The sequence below is a fragment of the Chelonoidis abingdonii genome, chromosome 8 (assembly GCF_003597395.2).
Source record: "Chelonoidis abingdonii isolate Lonesome George chromosome 8, CheloAbing_2.0, whole genome shotgun sequence".
Lineage (NCBI taxonomy): Eukaryota > Metazoa > Chordata > Testudines > Testudinidae > Chelonoidis > Chelonoidis abingdonii.
In genome coordinates this window covers 65737478-65753361 of record NC_133776.1, presented here as the reverse complement: position 1 = coordinate 65753361, position 15884 = coordinate 65737478, and the positions used below count along the sequence as shown (strand labels likewise).

The 15884-nt window shown below is 48.4% G+C and overlaps 1 protein-coding gene across 1 annotated transcript in view; it reads right to left on the bottom strand.

Moving 5' to 3' along the window:
- The window catches only part of GABRA3 (gamma-aminobutyric acid type A receptor subunit alpha3), a 128568-nt gene that overhangs the window by 16755 nt on the left and 95929 nt on the right, over positions 1 to 15884 (bottom strand). Inside the window, exons 6-8 of the mRNA XM_032772196.2 lie at positions 11145 to 11227; positions 4329 to 4472; positions 1815 to 1967 (exon numbers count right to left, since the gene is read on the bottom strand). Of these exons, the coding sequence (XP_032628087.1) occupies positions 1815 to 1967; positions 4329 to 4472; positions 11145 to 11227 (380 nt within the window). The remainder of the gene's footprint in view (positions 1 to 1814; positions 1968 to 4328; positions 4473 to 11144; positions 11228 to 15884) is intronic.

The following is a 15884-nucleotide window of genomic DNA, read 5'->3' as shown; positions in this document are numbered from 1 at the left end:
AGCTCACAATCTAAATCAGTCATATTTCCAGTAAAAAACACTCCCCACCAAGCACAGTAAAATCTATCAAATAGCAGAAACAATAGAATATTCTGTTTATGTGAGGGGCTGCTGGACAATCAAATTATATTCATTTTTGCTGGGTTCCACCAATGGGTTAACAACATCCATGATCAGTCAGAGAGCTAACAGTGTTATCCAGGGCACCTGAACTCAGTCCACTGCCCAGAGAAAACCAGCAACAATGCTGCCTCCAAATTGCACCTAGGCCTCAGTCCTGACTAGATGAAACACAAGGCCAAAGGTAGATTCCACTAGCATTGTAAACTTTCTCAATGACCTTCCTCATGGAGGGCAGGTTTTAACCCAAGTGCTAGCTCCTAGGCTCACAGATTTCAGGTAATGACTGGCTAGCTACAGAAGAAAGGCTCCAACACCTGCTCCTTACTCGTTCTGACTTCCTTCTTGCCTCTCAGCCATCCTCATCATGTTCTGAGTTGCTTCTCTCCTTGCCTTTCCTGTTCTCAAGGTGCCTCTTTCCCCTTTGTGTCCCATGTGGCACATAGACATAAGCGGTTAGGCTGATTAGAATCCAGGCTGGCAGTGCTTCGGAGATCAGGATTCTGGCTACTTCCACCTTGCTGTTTGCCCTCCAGATAGGCATTAATAAGAGGTTTGAGGAAGGATAAAACCCCCATCACGAACATTACTCCTTAGAAGTTAAAATGAGAGGTGGCAACAGACACAGCATATGCCTGCCTATGCCCCCAGGGCCAAGGCCGGTGCAAATATTTAGGCGAAGTAGGCGGTTGCCTAGAGTGCCGAGATTTGGGGGTGCCAAAAAGCGCCCCCAAATTTTTGTTAAATGATTGAGCAGCCCTGCTGCTAAGACAGAGAGGGAGTCTGAGCTGCCGGGGGCAGCTGGCAGCCCAGGGTGTCCCCTGAGTCAGGGCGCTGCCGCGGCAGCCGGCAGCCCAAGAGGTCCCATGGCCCAGGGATACCCCGGGCTGCCAGCTGCCGCGGAGGTGCTCTAACCCTCGGTCAGGGTGCCACCGTGGCAGCCGGCAGCCCAGGGTGTCCCCTTGGCCAGGGCACCGCAGCGGAGCTGGCAGCCTGGGGTTTCCCTGGGTCAGGGCGCCGCCACGGCAGCCGGCAGCCCAAGGGGTCCCCTGGCCCAGGGAAACCCCGGGCTGCTGGCTGCCACGGAGGCGCTCTAACCCTGGGTCAGGGTGTCGCCGCGGCAGCCAGCAGCCCAGGAGCCCCCTGGGTCAGGCTGCCGCCGGAGGGGGCAGCAGGCAGCTCCCGTGGAGCTGCCGCAGTGGTGGCTGCGGATGGTCGGCTGCTCGCGCGGATCCAGTGGACCGCCCGCAGGCACCACTGTGGCAGCTCCACCGGAGCCGCAGGACCAGCGCGCCGGACGGCGAAATTGCTGTCCGCCTAGGGCGCTCAAAACCCTAGCGCCGGTCCTGCCCAAGGCTAGCATGCTTCAGCAGAGGGCAACAGTTCACATGAATCTGAGGCACCTATTAATAGGTGAGAGAGAACAGATTTCAATGATCCCCAGCACTGCTCAGCAGCCCTGCACACTAAACTGACCCCCAATATGATATGCTGTCTCCACAATAGAAATACAAGGTTCACAAATGAGGTGAACACGCAGCACAGAGAAGAGCACCAGACAGATCAGAAGACACTGGCAGGCAGACAGACAGGTGTGGTGCCATTCCTTTCAGTAATATTTTTACCTAAGCAGCCATGGTTGCTCTTCCACTGAAATCCCCCACCCATCAGCATACTTCATATAAGAAACTCACCGAATACAGTCCGGGCGGGAACAGACTCCCTGTTAAGCCAGAAGGAAACCTGTGATAGGATGACTGTCATAATGCAGGGCAGGTACGTCTGGATCACAAAGTACCCAATCTTCCGCTTGAGGTGAAAGTGCGTGGTCATGACGACATATTCCCCTGGAGGGACAGCAGGTTAGAGCAGAAAGCAGCAGAACAATTGTTACTTGCCAGGCCTGAACCAATAAATCCTCTGTCCAGATCTCACAGTAGCATTTTTAACCCCAGAGGGCATGAGTTGTGTGAACATCTCGGTCCTGTAGGGTTGTATCACATGATATTACAGCATGTGTATAAATTACCATCTGATGTATTATGATATCTCATGATAAAGTAGATCATACCACAATGGCATGAAACTAGTATATGTTTGTTGCAATACAAAACTGGGGTCTCTGTCACTCTTGCATACAAACATAGAGATTGCTTTGTACAAACAGAGATTGCTTTGTACAAACAGATTGCTTTGCATGTGGCTAGGTGGACGTTGGTGAGAACTATCATCAGTCAGAGAATGGATATAAAGATCCAAGCACTAGAGCCCCTTTCCTCAGGACTTGACAAAATGAAAGCAAACCAACTGAAAACCACTGAGCAACAATCTCCAGTGGCTTTCCCTGCTTCACCCAGCCCAGAGGGGAGAAGACACACCCCTCCCACCTGCTTCTCTTCTGAACCAGCTTCCACTCCCTTTTATACTCCCACACACACATGCAGCCATGTGACAGGAAGGGCCCCGTGACCCTTTACAGACTGCATCACCTGTACCTTGTCACTGTAGGAGTCTGGTACTCTCTATGGTTTGACAAAAGACGTTATGATCTGTCAATACCCAACTCCTCCCCCATATCATTCATCTGGAAGGTCGGGACAGGAGGCTGGTTGTTCAAGGCCTGGGGTGCGAGGCAGAGAATTACGTCTATTTGCCATCTCTATTTTCCTTCCCCTCCCTCTGCCCCAGTGCTCAGGGGAATGTTGAAGCCTTCAGTTTGGCTCCATCACTGCTGGACCTTTTGTTTCCACGCTAGCTCTGTTAAGCCATTATGCGTGGGTGTTGCTTGCAAATTTCATACCATTTCAGCCTATTACTTTGTTTTTATTTTTACTACAACTTGAGGGCAGAACTAGATCGAATATTATGACATGTAATATTCATAATTGTATGAATATTCAATTATGTATACATAATTCTCTGGACTCCCCACATGTCCTCAAGGGAGGCGATATGAGCTGTTAAAGATGTATACAATTAACATCAAGTGCAACAGAGAGGAAATATCCTAGAACTACCGGCGCACATACACACACAAAAGGAGAAAGTTAGAAGAGACACACATGGGGTAACTGCAGCTCTCTGTACCTGAATTCACAGGGGAAAGGGAGGAGCGGGAGATGGGGAGAGAGAGAGATGATTAGTATTGGTCATTAAACAGAAAACATTTGGTTGGGACACTCTTCTGCACCTGACGTAATATTTGCTGAAGAAAATTCAGTGAAAATCAGAGTGACACTCTTCTGGGAGACTGAAAGTTCAGCCAATTCAGCTGCATCCCCAGGTGATGAGAAGCAGCTGGGCAAGGCGAGAGAGTTCCAAAGGCACATGTGGCTGTTAGCTGTCGGAATCCCGTTGGTTTTCAATGGGAGTGAGCAGAAAGACACCTGTCTGCCAATGGTTTTCATAGGCACAAATGCCATTTGTGCCTATGAAAACCTCCCCTGACACTTCCTCTCCTGCTCCATTGCCCAACAAAATATGAACAGGTGTCTCTGCTGCTGCAGATGCTGTGTGGTAGCTCATAGCGTGGATATGTTCCATCTACAAACATCCCAGAACAGGAAGATAAGCTCTGCAATGCTGAGGTAGGGTCCTGAAAAACCTGGATATATTCTATCCTCCAGTCTTCCTAGCATTTTTATGGCACTCGGTACAATGGTTCCTGAGCACCGGCATTATGTTATGGAGTTCTCCTTCATAGCACGGACATGCTGTATCCACTCGAACAGCTGAGTGTCACATCAGGTGACCCTGTGCAGCTGGAGATTTCGTCCATCATAACCTAGGAATGTTCCCTCTCCCACCAGGCCAGCTTGTTCTTATGGGGTGCTGTGCTGCTTGCCCTTCAAAACCTCCCTCTGCTCTGTCCAACAACAAGAACGCAGAGGGGTGTTAAGGAATGTTGTGATGCTCATGCATAGCCTGGACTGCTAGAATGGCTCCATCTCCCATTACCCCAGCATGAATCTAAGGCGACTGTGATGCTGGCCATGCTATCCTTGGATATGATCCACTGCCTGCAAGTGTCACTGGGTATCACTAGAAGTTCTGCCTTTGTCTGAGATACCCCCTGTGGCTCCCATTTACTTTGCAGACATGATGGACCCAACCACGACAAAAACATACATTCAAATCACATGGGAACACCCCACCAGATAGCACACACAGCTCTTATGTCCACTTCCAGCCCCACCTCACTCCAGTACCTGTACTGGATCGGACTGTCTCTGTTCCAACCACATGGCCCAGGAGGTCATACTGATTCAGGCGAGATCCACCTTTGGCTACTTCCACTGATTTATCCTTCCCCAGCGTCCAGGAGTAGATCACCTCTGTCTTTGTGTAGGCATCTGCAGAGGAGGAAGAGGAAGGAGGTCATGCTTCTGACCAGCCTAAAACATACCAAAGATCTGGGGCCACATTCAGCCCCAGTGCATCTTCAGAGGAGCCACAGCGAATAATATGGCCAGTTATATCTAACCACCAAGATGACTTCGGAAACAGTTAATCATATAACCAAAGTCAGGGCTGCCTGCCGGATGTTTAGAGTTTAGGGAGGGGTCAAAGGACACTTTAAGGAGCAGCGCACTCCCCTTTAACGTTCTGACCTACCTGGCAGTGACTTGTCATTTCTGAACACATTGGAACATGGAGAGCTAGCTGTTGCTCTCTGCTCTAGCATCCGCCTCAGATATCCATTGGGCTGCATCAGAAAAAGAATCTGGATCTGGCAGGCCTGGGTTTCCCAAATCACAGCTATTCTGTATACAGATGCTCCTAACTCCGTCCATGCTTTTGAAAATCTGCCCCCTTTATTAAATGAGGCCCATGCCACATACAAATGGCATGGACTTTCTCCTCAAAGAGCTTCTGAGCTTCCTCCCTCTCCTCAGTCCTCCATCTCCCCTTCCCAGGCAGGCAGCTGAGCAAACAACTGGGCTCCACTCTGTCCTTTGCAGTGCTCAGCCTCCATGCTACTGCTCCATCTGGGCCCTCTGTAACCCACAGTCACCAGCACATTGGTCAGGGATAATTAGTCTAATAAGCTGAAGATCTGAGGGGTGCTGGGCTCTAGCCACTGGAGGAGTGTGTACACTTTCTGCTGAATGTTACTTCATTTCTTACCAAGGAGAGAAGAAAAAGGCAGAGATTGCTTCACATTCACCAGCCCGCAGCTCTTGACAGCTGCCATTAAGCTCCCCCAGTGTATGTGAAAAAACGGCTCTTGAGAAAGTTCTCTCTCCTCTATTCTGCCCCCCCTTCTGCATGATCACAGGCTCCCCCACCAGCTTGCCAGTCATCCTCCCCAGGAGTTAGCTACAGGGACTGGACACTGGAAGTGGCTGCCTGCAAGTTGCAGAAGAGATAGTCCAGCAGGAGACTGCGAAATTACTGAGAGAGGCGGCACTGTCCAAGAACAAAGTGGTGCTCCAGCTACTTGCCTGGTTACTGTCTCCATGCACCTCTCCCCTCTGTCAGCCTCCCCATGTGCTCACACACACCTTCAACCCTCCCACCCCACTCACAAACATACTCACATTCACACCATTCACACCTGCACTCCCTCCTTACACTTGCACACATAAACACCCCCACTCACACTTATACATACTCACATGCTTGCTTTCTCACTACTTCCAACCCTGCAGCATTCAAAAATCACGAGTCAGGCTCCAAAGAACCATGAAATTGTCTTTAAAATCATGAGCTTATACACAAAATAATACATTTTGGATTCTTTGCATTTGCCTTCTGGGGCAGGAGTGTTTAGAGAGTCACATTTTCAAGATTTTCACCTCAATCAGGTGGACTAGAAATGGCCTTATTGTAAAAATATATATATATAGCTGAGGTTTTTGCAAAATCACAGGGCTCCAGGAGTTGGCACTTGAAGAAAAACACCAAATATCATGAGACTTGCAATATGCTGATAACTCTGCTCTCTTTTAACCTCCCACCTCCTTTCCCCCTGCAGTAAGCCAGTGAGTCCCCCTGGCTCAGCAGGGGAGTTGCTAGCTGTTTCACTGGAGGGTAAAGAGAAGTGGAGTCCCGTGCAGGGCCGGCGCTTCCATTTAGGTGACCTAGGCTGTCGCCTACGGCGCTAGGATTTGGGGGGGCAGCATTTTTCCACCCTCGGCGGCAATTCGGCGGCGGGTGGTCCTTCCACGCTCTGGGTCTTCGACGGCAACTCTGCGGCGGGGCCTTCACTCGCTCTGGGACCCGCCGCCAAAGTGCCCCGAAGGCTGGGAGCCACGGAAGCACCCCCTCGCGGCATAGTTGCCGCCAATGATCGGGAGCACGGAAGGACCCCTGCCTAGGGCGCCAAAAACCCTGGCGCTGCTCCTGGTCCCATGTACTTCACCGCCACCTGCTCCTTTCCCCGCACTAGGGAAAGAACTTGCAGCTCAAGTATATCTCAAATCCCTGTCCCCTCAAAAAAGACAGCTAATGGGCCTGAGTTCTCCTGGAAGGTGGAGGGAGGTTGCAGACAATGAGGTGCATACCTGCAGACAGCTCCAAGGCACAGTTTGGGACGCAAGTTCCAGAGACCCTCCCAGCCAGCCAGAGGCCATTAGCTGTACCATAAGGGCTAGATGGCAAGATTCCTGCTTTAATCCACCCCTGACTGCAGCTCTCTGCAGTGATCACGTCTACACATCTACCGCAGAAGCCTGCTAAACAGATGCTGGGAAAGGACACTGATGAGATTTTTAACTCTTCCCCTTTCTCTAGGTTTCCCCTATGAGACCCAAAATGAGACCAGGATATTTTTCTGCAGGATCGATGCTGGGTCAAATTCCAGCCTAAGTTTTGTGGGATATTGTGGGTTGAAAATTCAATGATTTGTCTAATTAAAAAAGAAAAGCCATGACTGCATTTTCTCTTTTGGCAAACCTGTTAAGTGTTAAGGAATAAAAGGATGATTTTGATGAATGGGCGACGTTTCAGTGTGCATAACAGTGCTGTGTAAGCACTTCCAGCGCAGCTTGGCTAATGCATCTTCAACCTGACCAGCAGCGCTCTGCTTTTCCAAGCCTGCCCTTCTCCCACCTCTGCCAGTGCACCAGCATCCTGATCTGCAGCACCTCTTTTTATTGCAGTCCTGGATCCCCACAGTCCATGCATCTTAACCTTAGACTAGAAAGTCCTCCTGTTATTTCAGTGCTGGACATCCACCCCTCCTACCTCCCCCCATGTTATCCTGCATGCAAACAAGGTTGTCAAGTCTATAACAGTTGTCCTCTGGGACAAAGGCATTCCTTGTATCACGTAGCAGTGGCACAGATATTTTGGGTCCGTTTAAAGCCCTGAAGATATTTCTGGTCTGTTTAATATCGTCTTTGCACAATGTGGGGCAGCCCAGTCCAAATCAGGACCATAACTGGCACAACTCCTGCGGCATCCTCTGCTGCCCTAGTCTTGGGCATCCCCGGCACAGATGTCCTACTGCATGGTATTTCTCTGGTGTGTGTGATGCTGGCAGACCAGGTGCCAGCTCACGCCATGTCTCAACGGATCACTGACAAACACATGGCTGAAATCGGCCTGGCTCACCTGTGTGCTAGTGTTGTTAAAATAGGTGTTAGAGTTATAAAAATGAGTTTAGTGTTTAGATTTCATTGAATGCTTGTAAGTTGCTGCATGCATTAATCTCATGTACAACATATATATCCCCATATTGTAAGGCAATATTTGAGCCACTGTGTTGTAAGCCCCTGTGACTGTGTAAATCATCAGGCAGGAGAGAGACAGTGTGAAGCGCTGGTCTCCAACAGAAGGTGTTAAGTCCTGCCCAACAATGAGGGTCTATGGACACCAGACAGACTATTGTGGAACATTAAAGAGGACCAAAGATGTTTGTTTTGCCCTTCCTCCACATAAAGATGAGTCATGCAAATGGATTCCTCCTGTCAGCTGTGTTGGTCACTAAGAGCACAAATGAGGAGAGGGATAAAAACCTGTGACAAGACGGAACAGAACAGGCTCTCTCTGCTGCCTGGACTCTTGGGGACAAGGTTTACTAGGCATAAGTTAGAGCTCCCTAGCGTTTAGCCTGGGTTAGCCCTAAAGGTCACAAACAGCTTGCTTAGCGTCTATTACGTTCTGAAACTTAAGATTGTAACTCATTTGTGTTTATATATTCACCTTCTTTAACCTTGTAAATAACTCTCGTTTCCTTTTCCTATTTAATAAATCTTTATATATTGAAAGACAAGGTGGGTGAGGTAATACCTTTCACTGGACAAACATCTGTTGGGGAGAGCGGCAAGCTTTCGAGCTTACACAGAGCTCTTCTTTAAGTCTGGGAAACGTACTCAGAGCATAGTAGAGCAGGGGTGGGCACACTTTTTGGCCTGAGGGCCATATCTGGGTGAGGAAATGGTATGACAGGCCATGAATGCCCAGTGGGGTGGGGGAAAGAGTCTATGGGATGTAGCATGATGGGTTATATAAGGGATGTTACCGAGGTGGAGGGAGGGGGGACTCATGTGGTGTGGCATGGGGCAGGAGGGGGGCTCTACAGGGACATTACTGGGGACTTCTAGGGGCCTGCCAGCAGTGACACCAAGACAGCTGCACCAGGCACTGCCACGGCTGGAGGCACCTTAGCTGGGACGAGTGCGGCCCCTGGCTGGTTTCGAGGATCTCAAGTGTGGAGCTTTAGGAGACTGGGAGGGGATTGGGCACAGTGCTGTGTGGTGGGGGGCTGCCATGTAGGGGAGGCCTTCCACTCCTGGAAACAGCGCGGTGAAGTCGCACCTCCACAGTGTGGCTCTGCATGCTGGAAGTTGGTGCTCATCAAGGGAATTGTGAGTCGGGGCTGGAGAGCACTGGGTGAGCAGAGCAGGACAAGCCCCTGACCCCACTCCCTGGCGGGAGCTCCAGGGTTAGATAAAAACATCTGATGGGCCAGAAGCAGCCTGTGGGCCGTAGTTTGCCCACCCCTGTAGTAAAGTGTCCTGTGAGTACATTTCTCAGACTTGAAGAAGAGCTCTGAATAAACTCGAAAGCTTGTCACTCACCCCAACAGAAGTTGGACCAATAAAAGAGATCACCTCACCCACCTTGTCTCTATAACAATACTGCATACAACAAATCTTTATACAGGTTATTATAGGATTGGCTATGAGACAGGCTAAGATTTTGTCTGGGTTATTTTTAGTACTAGTCAGGGACAGGTCATGTGCAATAAACAAAAATTCACAGAAGCCCATGGCCTGTCCCTGACTTGTACTAAAAATAACTGTGACAAAATGGGGCTGACAGGGGGGATGAGAGTTCGAGTCCTGCTGTGTGAGGGGAGGGGGGAGTCTGGCACCTGCCACCGCTGCAGCTGACAGCTTCAGGGTCCCCCCCCCAGCCACTGCCCGTGGCAGCTTAGAGCTGTAGAACTCACAACCAGTTTGAGGATTGTGCCCTGGTTCCTAACAGTCTGCCCAGAGCTTGGCACTCATGCTCTCGAGTCACTGCAGGATGGCATGACAATGTGCACATACATCTCCTAGGGAACACAGAGAAACCTTCAAACTCATTTCACTTCTAGTCCTTGGAACAATGTGCACATGGGGGTTGGTTGGTTGGTGAAAAGTGAAAGCTGCTATGCAAAGCTTGGCTCCCTGCTTTCGAGGGAGTGCTCTGCCCTGCAGCCACTGGGAAGGCTGCCACTGCTAGAAAGTGGCATAGAGACAAGAGATCGGCAATGATCCATCCAGCTTGCCAGGATCCTCAGGAACCTGAGCTGAGTTCTGCTGAGTCTTTAAAGAATACGTCTGGTGAGTTAAAGGGACACTGTAGAAGCCCTTTAAACCTCAGATCTGACCAAGCCTAAACTCCTTACAACTATGTGTTGACCAGCTTCCTGGTCTGTGGGGGGATTTGCTGAGGGTACACTCTTCATGGGGGTATAGGTGGGGTTTTGATGCCATTCTGTTGAACGTATGAGCCATGTGCTCAGACACTGTGCTGGGTGCCGTATGGATAATGATCATAATCACAGCCAGTTTTACAAGCTCTCTGCTTCTTATTTCAACACTCCCATCATTCAGATATTGAAATATTTAAACAAATAAAAAAGAAACTTCACCATTGCAGGAGCCTGCCGAAAATGTGTGTGAGAGTCTCCTTCCTCTGCCCTCTCCCTCCAGGCCTGCGATGGGATCTGAGATCACAGAGTGGATTCCAGGCTTTGCTGGTGTAGGAGCAGATGCAGGGTTAGCTACCCTTGCCTCAGAGCAAGCTGCTCTTCCTCTGAGTCTCTTTTCTCCTGGAGTGTCCATCCAGGACACTGTTTTGTTTAGTTGGGAATAGGTAACCCAAAGGGGTTAAAGTAGACTGAACCAGATGGGGAGCTCTCTGCTTACTAGGCAAGGAAGTGGTGGCTCTGTGTAGGGCTGTGCAGAGGAAGGTGATTCTGTTTCATGGAGGATTTAGATTTTTCACAATTTGGTTTTGTTCTGATTGGGAACGAAAACAACCATTTTCAGAATTCTCCACAAGAGGGAACAGAGCCCCAGCTCCAGGACAGCTCAGCTAGAAGGTACTCTGGAGCTGGGGACCCTGTCAACGAGCCCAGAGTCTGACAGCTTAGGAGTTCAATAGTTCAATAAATCCTATGGACAAAGGTTTCATCAGAGAAATGCCTCCAGCTCTGTGGGACAGAGAGTTGTGGGGGGAGCACTGCTTACCCAAGCCAGAGAGAGGTGAGTGAAGCTGTTTGTCCCGTACTAGCTTGGTAACCTTACAGTGAGACCCAGGGTCACTTACCCATCCCTGGAGTCCGAATTACCTGCAGATGCACACAAACAGCTCCTATGGACCACAGTGGGAACTGCATGCACAGCACAGTTTGATAACATTATATGGAGCATCTGGCAAATGTGTGGGTGCTGTATGATGAATAATAATGCCATCTAAAATATCTGACTGAAGGGTTCCATTAAATAAATAAGCTACCAGCATATGGTCACACAAAACTGTACTTGTGCCCTTCCCCCTTTAAGAAGGTTGAACTAGGCACTTACAGCTCCCAAATTTCAGCGGGCAGGCATGCACGTCCATTGGGAAGTCCTCCAGGTGCATGGGACATTCAGCGTGAATGGTTAACCTACGAGACAAACATAGGCCATCATAAACACACATCTACTGAGGATCCAGCATGGAGCTGCTGCTGCAGCATCTTGTCCCATATCCACGAAAGACTACAGTTTCAAAATGCTGACTCCTAGCAGATCTCTTGGCAGCAGGGCTTTGGGTATGGAGAGAACAGGTTGTACTCAATTGTTGCAACCTTCCCCATTTTGCAAACTGAGTCCAACCGACCAAGTTCACCTTTATCCACTAATTGCCATCTAGAAAATCTATCACAATCCTGTACATTTGTTTGCCTATGCATTGTGTCCAGAGAGATCATTAACACCTCGTTCTAGCAATGCCAGGGGTTGCATCGTGGACCTTATTGCAAAGCTGATGGATTATACATTCAGAGTCTCCACATGCTATATGGTTACTAGGGTTAGACAAACCATCAAAGCACTTCAGAGAGTTAAAAACCTGGGAAGAACAGGGCACAGATCTTCATCACCTTCCTGAGCTCCGTGGAATCCAGGGCAATGTGCCTTCTACTACAGCAAGGTACAACGTACGCCCCTAAGCATGCCAGCCACATGGACTGGCTGATGAAGTAGGGGTATCTTTAGGCCACAGTTCCACTTCTTTATACTCCATTATGGTTCTCCAAGAGGGTGCAGCGATAAAGACCCTGCACTTTGGGAAGAGCAGGGACTGTGATTGTGTCCTGCTGCTGTGCAGAGGAGGGGATTGAGCACACTCCCCCACTCTCCCCCCACACACGTCCTTGTGAATCCATGGAGCAGCAGGACATAATGTGGTCCTATCATCACTTCACCTCAACATTAACATGCAGCTGATTCAAGGGTGGGGCACAGCAACCATTAAAACAGCACCAGTGACACTAAAGTATTTGCGGCACACATGGAGGGGACTGATAATAAAAGGATTCAAGAAAGTGTTTTCATTCAGTGTAGAAGCTTATGCTCATTGTTGAACTACTGCAACTGGTGGTGAAAGTCTGTAGCTGTTTAATATACACAGAAGGGAGCCAGAACAGAAGAGGCTTTAGAGACTCCAAATAACTCTGTTGAGAATTCAGATGGTCAAGAAAGGTTCCTATGGCTTTGCTAGAAGGCATGGCTGATGGACACTGCAGGTAATGGAGCTAGACCAAGGCTAAAGTTGTCTTAAGAAGAACCTAGATCACAATGAAAATTTTCCATCGCAATATTTTTTGATGAAGAATGGCTTTCAGCAAACTGGAATTTTTCATCAAAACAAAATGTACTTGTTCATCGAAAATGTTCAGGTTTTTGTAAAAACAAAAGAAAACAAAACAAACAAACAAAAACCAAAGAAGTCCGAAAAGTTTTTGTCTTTCAGATACCAAAAGGAAAAAAAATAGTTTGGGAGTTTTTGACAAACCCAAAAAAATTCAAAAAACATTTCTGATGAAAATGAAAAAAAAAAGGATTTTGTTGAAATTTTATCTAGGACAAAAATAAACTTTTCTCAAGCAGGTTTGCAGGTCATTGTTGTGAAGCAAACCAGAAACAATGCACTTGGGAACCACTAGATCCAGATATCTGGATCTACTGAGGTCGACACAACTGATCAATTTCTGGTATGACATTCCTTTGGCATCCTCACTGAAATCACTGGGATAGGATGACCAGATGTCCCGATTTTATAGGGACAATCCCAAAATTCAGGCTTTGTCTTATATAGGCACCAATTACCCACCACCCCCCATCCTGATTTTTCACACTTGCTATCTGGTCACCCTACACTGAAATTGCATGGAGTGTATGGATACGTCTACATTACGGGATTATTCCGATTTTACATAAACTGGTTTTGTAAAACAGATTGTATAAAGTCGAGTACACGCGGCCACCTAACATTATTCGGTCGGTGTGCGTCATGGTCGAGGTAGTGTCGATTTTGGAGTGTTGCACTGTGAGGTAGGCTATTCCGTAGCTATCCCTAGTTCCTGCAGGTCTCCCTGCCCTTGGAATTCTGCGGTTGAGATCCAGTGCCTGTGGGGCAACAATCCTGTACGCGGGTTGGTTTGGGTAAATGTTGTCAGTTTATTCCTTCTCTGGGAAAGCAGGGCGACTAATTTCGCCTTATTCCCTGGATATGCCCTGGCGCTGCCTGCTGCACCTGGAGCCGTTGAGTTTTTTTTTTTTTCTTAAGTCCATTATGTGTATGGAATGCGTGACAGAGGCGATTATGCAGCGCTACAGCAGCATTAATTTGCCTTGCATTGCGCACAGATGGTTATCAGTCTTCTGTCGTCTGCTCAGCCATTGTAAAACTGGCAACGAGATGTGGGTTATCTGTTGTTCTGTACTGTTTGTGCATTCATGGGTCCCCTGGGCTGAGGTCAGCTGGGGGCGGCAAAGGCAAATGGGATGACTCCCTAGTCAATCTCTCCTTTATGGTATCTAAATGAGTCAGTCTGTTGATATGGGAACGTGCACTAGAGAATCATGTGTAAGAGAAGAAGCCAGTCGTCATGTTCATGATCGCAGAATGAATGAGCTGCTGCCATTACAGGGGTGCCTCATACCCTCCACCTCGTTCTTCCTCCTCCCCTTCATGGGCTACATGGCAGTGTCCCATTTGTGTCATGAGTTATAAAGATGCAGGATAAAACAGTGACTTTGTTTAGTGGAAATAAAATGAGGGAGATGGGCAGCTGCTATGATAGATCCCAGGCGGCTTAGCGGTGTGGGAAGGAGCCCAGCCTCAGCTGCTATGTAGTCGGCGTACAGAATCTTTCTTTCAATGAAGGGAGGGGGTGATTGAGCTCAGCCCGTTGCTATGAATGAGGACGGAATTCAAAAAGCTTCTGTACTCTACTGCGAATGCTAGGATCATTCTATTTTTACCAGGTGCCCCGCCGTCTCACTAGAGGCAGCAGGCGTATTCAGCGCTATCAAGTATTGTACCGTTGCACGGAGGAGGGAAGAGGAGCAGATACTTGCTCTTTACTGCTGCGCATCGGTCTAACCAGCAGCATCAGTACAATAGGGTGACATTAAAAAGTTTAGAATGATTTTTTCTTCCTTTCTTTCAGGGGGGCGCTGGAGTATTGACAGCTTTACCTGAACCGACGGACAATGTGTTTTGAACCTACAGGATTGGGGCTCAGCCAGATGGCAATACTTTTCGGAGATGCTGTGGCTATGGGAATGATGGGTCCTCCGTAACCTCCCCTCATGAGTTCATATTGATTCTTGGCTTATCCGTGTACCGTTGTCACGCAGCACTGTGTAGCTAGGAGATTTTTTTAAATGCTTTGGCATTTCTTTCTGTCACGGAGCTCTGATCGAACAGATTCGTTCTCCCCATACAGCGATTCAGTCCTGTAATCTCCTGTCTTGGTCCATGCTGGAGTCTTTTTGGATTGGGACTTGCATCGCAGCCGTGCTCTCAGGGCTTCCATGCTGGGCCAACAGGAATGTGAATTCCAAAAGTTGAGGGCTTTTCCTGTTTACCTGGCCAGTGCATCCGAGTTCGGATTGCTGTCCAGAGCGGTCACAATGGTGCACTGTGGGATACCACCCAGAGGCCAATACCGTCGATTTGCGGCCACACTAACCCTAATCTGATATGGTAATAGCGATTTTAGTGCTACTCCTCTCATTGGGGAGGAGTACAGAAAGCGGTTTAAAGAGCCCTTTATATCGATATAAAGGGCCTAGTTGTGTGGACGGGTACAGCGTTAAATCGGTTTAACGCTGCTAAAATCAGTTTAAACGCGTAGTGTAGACCAGGCCTATGTTTGTGCAACGTTATTGTGAGTCAGTAGATGGAGCTGCTACAGATAGCACTCTGAGTTCTGTTCAACTGAATATAAAAGCGGATAGCTCTTGCAGCAATGCTTATTGTCAGCTAGCTGTTCACGGAACAAATTTTGTTAGAAAATTGCTCTGATGCAATGTGTTGTCATGTTTGTCCTGCCAGGTTAGCAAATAAATCTTGAAGTGTTGGAATGGGATATCACTTCCAGTCAGAGGGGTCTGGTGACTTTATAATTCCCACAAATCCTCACACTCCCATCATCTAGAAACACACACTATAAGAACAACACATGCTCTAAACTTTACAGGTCCCTATTTCTGCAATTCTTTTGATTGCCTTTCTATAGGTTCTTGCAAGGCCCAAGAGGCAAGAGAAATGTAAGTCTGGCACTTTTAACAACATGCCTTTTTGCTTTTATGCCTTTCACAATCCCATGTCTGAACAAAATGCAGATTTATATTTTCCTTGTAATTATATCCACAGGACCTAACAGGCCGTGTAGAGCTGCCATTCTCAGTTCCTGCTCCACCTCCCAACCCCCATGGTGTAGAGGAAGGGGCAAGAACAGGGAGTGGCAGGGAAGGGCACATTGGGCATACAATCCCTGTAGGACTGCTGCCAGCTGGGCCCGGACTGGTGCAGAGAACCCACTCTCCTGGGCAGTGCAGGCCTTTAACTTGTTTGGCAAATGACTGAAGTATAGTGAAGAGTAATTTCCTTCTGTGACAGTTAATGGGAAAGGCAAACAGGAATGCTTGTAACCTACATTGGCCTGCTAGCGTCCCAAAGTCTCTCTCATCTCCACCCTCTTGTTCCAGTACTACACTACTTTCTCTTCACGTAACAGGAGCATGTTTTCACTTGTATGTTTCTTCAGC